At 45.9% G+C, this 11,165-nt stretch overlaps 1 protein-coding gene across 1 annotated transcript; it reads right to left on the bottom strand.

Annotated features, from left to right (window-relative positions):
- Positions 1–456: 456 nt before the first annotated feature.
- On the bottom strand, positions 457–9,861 carry LOC125146159 (dmX-like protein 2). The gene is made up of 5 exons (XM_047822064.1): positions 9,597–9,861; positions 1,423–1,548; positions 1,085–1,156; positions 779–857; positions 457–634 (listed from the first exon to the last, which is right to left on the bottom strand). Exons 1-5 carry the CDS (start codon positions 9,681–9,683, stop codon positions 498–500), a joined length of 501 nt encoding a protein of 166 aa, XP_047678020.1. The 5' UTR covers positions 9,684–9,861; the 3' UTR covers positions 457–497.
- Positions 9,862–11,165: the final 1,304 nt, after the last annotated feature.

Below are 11,165 nucleotides of genomic sequence, written 5' to 3'. Positions count from 1 at the left end.
GACACACACATACACACACATAAACACACATGCATACTCACACAGACACACACAGACAAACACACACACACACACACACACACACACACACACACACACACACACACACACAGACACGCACACAAACAGACACGCACACAAACAGACACACACACAAACAGACACACACACACACAGACACACACACATACACACACAGACACAGACACACACATACACAGACACAGACACACACATACACAGACACACACACACACAGACACAGACACATACACACACACACACATACACACACAGACACATACACAGACACACACAGACACACACACATACACACACATGCATACTCACACAGACACACAGACACACAGACACACAGACACACAGACACACACATACAAACACACATACAGTAAATACAGTAAGTAGTTTCTTGTATTTTGTATAGATTTGACATGTCATATTAATGCACTGAGCCCTAACACACTCTGTCTGACTCACTTGCACTGCCACACACACTTCCAGTCGTTCAGGACGGGGTGTGACTTTTCTTCCTCGTCTTCCTCTTGCAGTGTGTCTGCAGTGGGCGGAGCCCAAAGCTGCAGCCACTCTGTTGCTGCCAGGATACGATTACCTACAGAGAGACAGACAGTTAAACACACACACACACACACACACACACACACACACACACACACACACACACACACACACACTCTCTCTCTCTCTCTCTCTCTCCCTCCCTCCCTCTATCCCTCCCTCACCCCCCCTCCCTTACCTTGTGGATCCCAGGCCAGGTTGTAGGTCATGGCATTGAGTAAAAACTGTCCCGTCTTCTGCCACTGGTAGTTTAGTTGCTATAATTTAACAATAAAACACATAAAACTCCACAACAAACCTGACATGTTAAAGTCACTATGATGATATTTCTTCATGGAGAAACACGTTGGTTATGAGCATGTAATAATAATGAACACACCTACATTACTCTAATCATGTTCATGGCCTATGACTGATTATTAATTATCATGGTGACTAAATATGAACTGTATCATGGATCATCATCATCGTTATGGACACCAACCTTGTGTCTCTTATTCAGGTTGGTGGAGATCGGCTCGAAAATGCACACCGTGTTTCCATATGATGCAGCAATCTGAAAAAACAACATGACAGGTGTGAATAAGGACAAGAACACACCTCAAACAGTGACTGTACTGCATGTAGTGAACTCCATCTGATGTAGTGAACTCCATCTGATGTAGTGAACTCCATCTGGGATTCAGTTAGTAAACATTTACACCTTCACACATTAACTCGAATAACCAGTATTTAATCCTTTACAGTTCATATAGTATATTCTGTATCTGTGTGTGTGTGTGTGTGTGTGTGTGTGTGTGTGTGTGTGTGTGTGTGTCTTACCCGTCCCAGTTGGTGTGAACACTCCACACACCCCACCTGGATGTTCCCATGCTGAGCTCCAGGGATAATCTGCACACACTCGAAATCACTGGCCAAGATCACAATATCACACCCTGACCCGTAAGCCTGCACACACACACACACACACACACACACACACACACACACACACACACACACAAATGTAAAACATTGCTATACATCAAACAATACTGCTATAGAGAGCTGTGAGCATTTCCTGTTCCATTGTCCTGAAGCCTGAAGGTTCTGTGGTTAACACAAGCTACTGATGAAGCTAAACGAATCTTTTATGATTTCTTCAACAACATAAAATCCACCAGTAATCCATCAATAATATCAGTAATCCACCAGTAATATCAGTAATCCATCAGTAATCCACCAGTAATATCAGTAATCCATCAGTAATCCACCAGTAATCCACCAGTAATATCAGTAATCCATCAGTAATCCACCAGTAATCCACCAGTAATATCAGTAATCCACCAGTAATCCACCAGTAATTCCCCACTCACTAACCCTAACCGTTTTAAAGGTGCGGTGCACGATGTTTGAATGCCAATGTTGACATTAGAACTCACCAAAACAAACACGCCCCTAACCCAAATGGGTGTCACCCCTGTTTTTATAGCTCCGCCCCACATACATACGTAACCCAGGCAACTATTATGGGGGGACCTGCTGGGGCAGCTGGCCGAGGGTATATTTTTATCAATAGATGAACACAATGAGTAATACTATGGTAATACAGATGTGTGTTTGTAGTACTGTGTGTTGTAGCGTGAAAGGTTTAGCTCCGTTTCACACGGAAGACGACGTTCGACACTTCAAACCCGAGGCAGAGGTAACGGCAGGGAGCCGCCATGTCAATGTTTCAATCACTTTCGGCTAATGTCAGACATGCACTAAACACTGTCTCTGCCGCATACTGACAAGACACGCCCCTTTCTGCTCATTGGCTACATGTTTGTTTTTGGTCTATTACATCATCACTGTGTTTATACTAACAACACACACTCTTACACACACTCTTACACACACTCTTACACACACTCTTACACACACTTATACACTCTTATACACTCTTATACACTCTTATACACTCTTATACACTCTTATACACTCTTATACACTCATACACTCTTATACACTCTTATACCCACTTATACACACATACACACATACACACATACACACATACACACATATACACACTTATACACACTTATACACACTTATACACTTCCAACTGTTCATTAATTCAGATCCCCCCACAAAATGAGAAGCATGGATCCTTATCAGGAGATCAGACTGAAGATCATCTCTGGGTCGACTTACAAACACACATCATCCCTGCAGCTCAATACTGAACCGTATAACTGGGGCGATACGATCAAGCAGGAGCTAGAACAGGTGATCACTCTACACACCACAACACACCACAACACAAAACAACACAACAAAACAAACCACACCATAATACATACACTCACACACCACAACACCCCACAACACCACACAGACTCACACACCGCAACATACCGCAAAATACCACAACACACCACACCACACACACTCACACACCACAACACACTCACACACCACAACATACCGCAAAATACCACACCACACCACACAGAACAAACCACAACACACCCACACACCGCAACATACCGTAACATACCGCAAAATACCACAACACACCACACCACACACACTCACACACCACAACACACCACACACACTCACACACCACAACACACACTCACACAACACACCACACCACACACACTCACACACCTCAACACACCCACACACCACAACATACCGCAAAATACTACAACACACCACACACACTCACACACCTCAACACACCCACACACCACAACATACCGCAAAATACTACAACACACCACAACACCACACACTCACACACCACAACACACACGCAGAACAAGAATGCAGGAGTAAACGAGGAGGAAGAGAGATGTATTACTGAGGAACGTAGAATATGACCGTCACACCACATTCACTTCATTGTCTCTCTGTATGTCGTCTCTCTCTGCTTAATATCTCTGCCATGAAAAGGTCTGTTATTTGATATCTGTTGGAAAGCTCCCACAAGCACTGTGTGCCAATAAATGCATGTGCACACACACACACACACCCACACACATACACACACACACACGCACGCACGCACGCACACACACACACACGCGCGCGCACACACACACACACACACACATACACACACACACACACACACGCAAGCACACACGCGCACAAGCACACTATATGTAACTGGGTTACATCTAGTCCTGACTATTCCACCCTATGTAGTGCACTAGTGAGTAAAGGAAGATTGTTATGAACCCTACATAGTGCTGGTGTAGATCAGAGCAGTTCTGCTGCTTTCTGCTACTTTATCGTAGCTTCAGGAAGGAGCAGTGAGGTGTCAAACCAACACTGACAAAGAAAATGTCTCACTTCTGTTGCTAAGCGGGGGATGTGTGTGTGTGTGTGTGTGTGTGTGTGTGTTTCAGCATATATCTTAAAGAGTCAAGAGACTCTGCACTATGCAGATGTTGCAGTGCCACATTCACAAGCAGGCTGCTCTGTAGTGTGCGCACTACATAGTGTGACCTGTCATGTAATACACTGTGTCCTGAAGTACACCGAAGTCTCAGACACCTCAGGGGTGAGAAGGCAGAACTCCACACGCAATAACAGCACTTTCCCAAATGTCACACAGTTTATTGTTATGTTTAATATCTGTGAGAGAAGTAAGTTTCTCTTCTCACTTATGTTATAGCAGCTCGTCATGTAAAACACCACAAAGACGTTTTTGCAATCAGAATCCAGCCTTTTGGTTCGAGATACAAATCCAAACAACCGGCCTCGTTGTTCCAATACTTTCGGAGGAGACGACGCTGGAGGTACGGCGCACTATATAGGGTACATTAGAAATAGTTTTTATCCATCACAGAGTGCACAAAGCTGAGTGTGGTGAAAGAGAAACAGAGTTTGGCTTTGAAAAGTGTTTCCTCATCAGTCTGACAGCTGCAGTTTCGCTGATTCAGCCCAAGCACCTCACGGCACGTGCTAGTCTAACTGCTAGCTCACTGCACGTGCTAGTCTAACTGCTAGCTCACAGCACGTGCTAATCTAACTGCTAGCTCACAGCACGTGCTAATCTAACTGCTAGCTCACAGCACGTGCTAGTCTAACTGCTAGCTCACGGCACATGCTAGTCTAACTGCTAGCTCACAGCACGTGCTAATCTAACTGCTAGCTCACAGCACGTGCTAGTCTAACTGCTAGCTCACGGCACGTGCTAGTCTAACTGCTAGCTCACGGCACGTGCTAGTCTAACTGCTAGCTCACAGCACGTGCTAATCTAACTGCTAGCTCACAGCACGTGCTAATCTAACTGCTAGCTCACAGCACGTGCTAGTCTAACTGCTAGCTCACGGCACATGCTAGTCTAACTGCTAGCTCACAGCACGTGCTAATCTAACTGCTAGCTCACAGCACGTGCTAGTCTAACTGCTAGCTCACGGCACGTGCTAGTCTAACTGCTAGCTCACGGCACGTGCTAGTCTAACTGCTAGCTCACAGCACGTGCTAATCTAACTGCTAGCTCACAGCACGTGCTAATCTAACTGCTAGCTCACAGCACGTGCTAGTCTAACTGCTAGCTCACGGCACATGCTAGTCTAACTGCTAGCTCACAGCACGTGCTAATCTAACTGCTAGCTCACAGCACGTGCTAGTCTAACTGCTAGCTCACGGCACGTGCTAGTCTAACTGCTAGCTCACGGCACGTGCTAGTCTAACTGCTAGCTCACAGCACGTGCTAATCTAACTGCTAGCTCACAGCACGTGCTAATCTAACTGCTAGCTCACAGCACGTGCTAGTCTAACTGCTAGCTCACGGCACATGCTAGTCTAACTGCTAGCTCACAGCACGTGCTAATCTAACTGCTAGCTCACAGCACGTGCTAGTCTAACTGCTAGCTCACGGCACGTGCTAGTCTAACTGCTAGCTCACGGCACGTGCTAGTCTAACTGCTAGCTCACAGCACGTGCTAATCTAACTGCTAGCTCACAGCACGTGCTAGTCTAACTGCTAGCTCACGGCACGTGCTAGTCTAACTGCTAGCTCACAGCACGTGCTAATCTAACTGCTAGCTCACGGCACGTGCTAGTCTAACTGCTAGCTCACGGCACGTGCTAGTCTAACTGCTAGCTCACGGCACGTGCTAATCTAACTGCTAGCTCACGGCACGTGCTAATCTAACTGCTAGCTCACAGCACGTGCTAGTCTAACTGCTAGCTCACAGAACATTTTAGTCTAACTGCTAGCTCACAGCACGTGCTAGTCTAACTGCTAGCTCACAGCACGTGCTAGTCTAACTGCTAGCTCACAGCACGTGCTAGTCTAACTGCTAGCTCACGGCACGTGCTAGTCTAACTGCTAGCTCACAGCACGTGCTAGTCTAACTGCTAGCTCACTGCACGTGCTAGTCTAACTGCTAGCTCACAGCACATGCTAGTCTAACTGCTAGCTCACGGCACGTGCTAGTCTAACTGCTAGCTCACGGCACGTGCTAGTCTAACTGCTAGCTCACGGCACGTGCTAGTCTAACTGCTAGCTCACAGCACGTGTTAGTCTAACTGCTAGCTCACAGCACATGCTTGTCTAACTGCTAGCTCACAGCACGTGCTAGTCTAACTGCTAGCTCACAGCACATGCTTGTCTAACTGCTAGCTCACAGCACGTGCTAGTCTAACTGCTAGCTCACAGCACATGCTAGTCTAACTGCTAGCTCACAGTGCGTGCTGGTCTAACTGCTAGCTCACAGAACATTTTAGTCTAACTGCTAGCTCACAGCACGTGCTAGTCTAACTGCTAGCTCACAGCACGTGCTAGTCTAACTGCTAGCTCACAGCACATGCTAGTCTAACTGCTAGCTCACAGCACGTGCTAGTTTGAATGCTAGCTCATGGCACATGCTAGTCTAACTGCTAGCTCACAGTGCGTGCTAGTCTAACTGCTAGCTCACAGCACGTGCTAGTCTAACTGCTAGCTCACAGCACATGCTAGTCTAACTGCTAGCTCACAGCACGTGCTAGTCTAACTGCTAGCTCACAGCACAAGTGTAAAATATTCCGTTACTGTAAACCTGACTACATATGAATGGTTCCATGTTTTCATGCATTGTTTTATAAACGCTTTATAAACATCTCTTAAGCTGTAATAGCACTTTTTAAAGCTTTGTTAGCAAAACCGTTGTGTGATGATCAAACGTAGCAGAACTCAGATATTTCTGTAAACCTTTGGTCTGAGATTCGGCGTAGATTCTGACTGAGTATTGATCTGAGTGTTTGAGTGAATTAGAGGAGAAGAAATAGAGAGATAAGAAACAGAGAACAGAGAGAAGTGTAGAGGTGTAAACAGCCGGTGTGTAAGTGAGATGATTGTGTCACTGCAGATTAAAGAACCATTCAGGAGGTGAACCGTGACACTCTGACCCACAAGGTCAGGAGATACAGAGCACACAGCTGGATAACACCCAACACCGGCTACGTAGCACACGGACATCACAGACAGACAGAGTGGATCTCAGCCATGTTTGTTCTACTGAATAAAAAACACATTCGACAACTTTAGACAAGTCCCGAATGTGGACACGTCCCAAATCACACACCGTGTAGGGGGGAAGGTTCGTTAGGGCGGAAGGTGGAAATGAGAAGTTACTGATTCAGATATTCCCACAGCTCTGTGTGTGTGTGTGTGTGTGTGTGTGTGTGTGTGTGTGTGTGTGTGTGTGTGTGTGTGTGTGTGAGAGAGAGAGAGACAGAGAGAGAGACAGAGAGAGAGAGAGAGAGAGAGAGAGAGAGAGAGAGAGAGAGAGAGAGAGAGAGAGAGACAGAAAGAGAGACAGAGAGAGAGAGAGAGAGAGACAGAGAGAGAGACAGAGAGAGAGAGAGAGAGAGAGAGATGACATGGAGGATGTTTGATCATAGTTTTATATAATTACATTGATCCGATAGACATAAGGTTAAATGTAATTAATGATTAATCAGATGGGACATTTAATTACAGGCCAGAACTATTAGTTTGTGTGTGTGTGTGTGTGTGTGTGTGTGTGTGTGTGTGTGTGTGTGTGTGTGTGTGTGTGTGTGTGTGAGAGAGAGGAAGTAAACATTCCTGACAGAGTCATTGTGTATCAGTGGAATATTTCTCTCTCTGTAATACACGACTCTCACTTCCTCTTTCTATTGCCATAAATCTCTGCTGCATTTTTTATATTACCTTAACAAAGTCTATGTAACTTGTGGAGCAAGACGTAAGGGGCTGCGTCCAAAAACCTGTTCTGTTCTATATATAGTGCACAACTGTAGTGCATAAGATGTACAGTAGGACATTTCGCGCAATTTATCTTCCTAATCGACCTGAAACAGAACAAGGACATAAACTAATAACTCTACACTGTCTATGGTGACGTAGGGAGGGGATTCCCCTAATAAAGTCAGTACCATCTTATACCGGTCCCTTGGGGATTATAGCGCACTACATTGAACACAGAAGGCATTATTTCCAACACAAAACAATATATGGGGCACTTATAAGGAGGTACATCCCTAATAGCTAATGTACCTAGTGCACTACAGAGGGTATAAAAGCCAGTACTCACCTCCTAGATGATTCCTAACCTGCTCCACTGTAAACTACACAGGGATCATTTCAGACACTACATAGTGTGCACTTACAGAGGGATTGGGAAGTGTGAAGCCCAAAGTGTTCCCAACTGACATTTAGTGCACTACTTTGAGTGAAGAAGTCATTCATGTAGAGAACTTGTATAAAGAGCAATAATAAATGGCACTCTGGTATGGCGTAGAGCCAACATTAGTGCACTTAGACAGAGAGCTGTACAGTGTAGAGGAAGAGGGGATGTGGTAGCCTAGCGGTTAAGGTTTTGGGCTACCAATCGGAAGGTTGTGAGTTCGATTCCTACGTCTACCAAGCTGCCACTGCTGAGCCCCTGAGCAAGGCTTCTTAACCCTCAATTACTCAGTTGTATAAAAATTAGATAAAAATGTAAGTCTGTTTAATGCTGTAAATGTAAGACACCTTTATTTCACACCCCATGTACCTCACATACACAGGACCACTGGGGGAAACCCGTGGTCCCTTTCCCTCACAGTGAACAGTTCACCCCTGAAATCCACACTATTCGACTTGTTCCCTCATCTGATGAGCTATCGCACTTCACCGGAGATGACGAGGTCGCGGACAGATGGCAGATTGCTGGAACACAGCCACAGCATCCTGGTTGTTGGAGGTGAGAATTAAACACTTCTGTGCTGGTTTTCTCTTTTAGATCATATTAACACCTTGTACGATCAACGTTCAGACACGAGAAGCGACAGTACACACCACATCCCTCGATCCTGTGTGTGATGGAGGCATTAATGCACGAATATCATTCTGAGCATCAGCCCAAACTCATCAGAGGTCCAACAGAAGGATCAAAACATGTATAGATGTTCTTCTGAAGCCTGACATGTCACTCCAACAGCACAGTGATGCCACCAACCATCTCAGCAGACATCATGTGAACATCGCAGGCCGTGTGTTTGTGCAAGGTGTCATTCTGTACACGTGTATTGTCGTGTTCACTGCATCGTGTTTATAAACATCATTGTGGATACACAAACGTCACGTCAACACGTCATTCTGAACACAGCTTTCTTTATCTACACGTGTAGGCCAGTTAGATGTCATTCTGAACACACAAGAGCTCGTGATGATGATGATGATGATGATGATGATGAAGACGACAATGTCATTGTGGACGCAGGGACGTCATTCCGCACGCATCATACTGTACGTCACGCCGTACGCATAGGTCTATTTATTAATGTATAGGATTAATGTCAGTATGTATTTAGAACGAATTGGTGCAACACACACACACACACACACACACACACACACACACACACACACACACACACACACACACACACACACCTATGTGGTCGTGTCATACTGAGCAAGCTCGAGCTATCCAGCTAGTCATACCAGTGCTAACAGCGCTAAGTAGCTTAGCGCTGTTAGCATGACCGACATCGTTACCTACCGTGAACGGGACGTCATTAACGCTCCCCACAGAATAACAGCAGTCTCCCGGATTGACGGCTCCCGTCAGCACCTGGTGGAGATGCATCGCTGCCCCGCTGGTGTCTGTTCTAAGGGCTGACGGTTATGTTAATAATTCACAGCGATGAAAACAACACCGAGCAGCCGACGCTTCCCTGTGTCCATGTATTAGCTAACCGGGAATCCCATCTGTGTGTGTGGGTGTGTGTGTGTGTGTGTGTATCTCTGTTCTGCCCCCCCCCCTCCCCCTCCCTCTATATCTCTCCCACTCTGAGTGTGTGTTGGTCTCTCTCTCTCTCTCTCTCTCTCTCTCTCTCTCTCTCTCTCTCTCTCTCTCTCTCTCTGTGTGTGTGTGTGTATCTCTCTCTCTATCTGTGCCGTCCCTCTGTGTGTGTGTATCTCTCTCTCTCTCTCTCTCTCTCTCTCTATGTTTCTCTGTGTGTGTGTATCTGTGTCTCTCGCTATCTGTCAGTCAGTCTGTGTGTGTCTCTCTCTCTCTCTCTCTTGCACGCGCTCTGTGTCTCTCTCTCTCTCTCTCTCTCTCTCTCTCTCTCTCTCTCTCTCTCTCTCTCTCTCTCTCTCTCTCTATCTGTGTGTGTGTGTGTGTGTGTGTGTGTGTGTGTGTGTGTGTGTGTGTGTGTGTGTGTGTGTGTGTGTGTGTGTGTGTGTAAAACTCTCTCTCTATATATATATATATATATGTTTCTGTGTGTATCTGTGTCTCTCGCTATCTGTCAGTTAGTCAGTCTGTTTGTGTGTCTCTCTCTCGCTCTGTGTGTGTCTCTCTGTCAGTCTCTGTGTGTGTATCTCTCTCTCTCTCTTCCCCCCCCCCCCCCTCCCCCCCCCCCCCCCTTCTCTCTGTGTCTCTCTCTCTCTCTCTCTCTGTCTGGCTGTGTGTCTGTGTGTGTGTCTCTCTCTCTGTGTGTCTCTCTCTCTCTCTCTCCCTCCCCCCTTCTCTCTGTGTCTCTCTCTCTCTCTCTCTCTCTCTCTCTCTCTGTCTGTCTGTGTGTCTGTGTCTCTCTCTCTCTCTCTCTCTCTCTCTCTCTCTCTCTCTCTCTCTCTCTCTCTCTCTCTCTCTCTCTCTCTCTGTGTATCTCTCTCCCTCCTCCCCTCCTGCCATGCACAGAAAACTGACCCCTTAAAAAACTGACCAAAAAAAACCCAAGCGTTAAATCCGTTTTAGGTCTTGTCACGGGATACTATTCTAATAACGGGTTTAACACGCATTTATTCTGTTCTTCATGATCATTTAAAAAAGCTTCAGTCATGTTTCTTTAACATCCAGTGTGCGAGGCCGTGACATCATCAGGGTCTGTAAAGGAAGTGAGAAGGTTCATCCCTACATCACTACCTCACATGACCATCCCTACATCACATGACCATCACTACATCACATGACCATCACTACATCCCTACATCACACATTCATTATATTTAACAAGGTCTATAATATTTACTTCAGCCAAGTTCCTTCATCTGCTTTTCCTGGGGAGGTTACAAACAGTACATAATGCTCCGATATAACAGAAAGAAATACGTTACATTCCAT

Source organism: Tachysurus fulvidraco, chromosome 13 (assembly GCF_022655615.1).
Source record: "Tachysurus fulvidraco isolate hzauxx_2018 chromosome 13, HZAU_PFXX_2.0, whole genome shotgun sequence".
NCBI lineage: Eukaryota > Metazoa > Chordata > Actinopteri > Siluriformes > Bagridae > Tachysurus > Tachysurus fulvidraco.
This window is presented reverse-complemented; position numbering and strand designations above follow the sequence as displayed.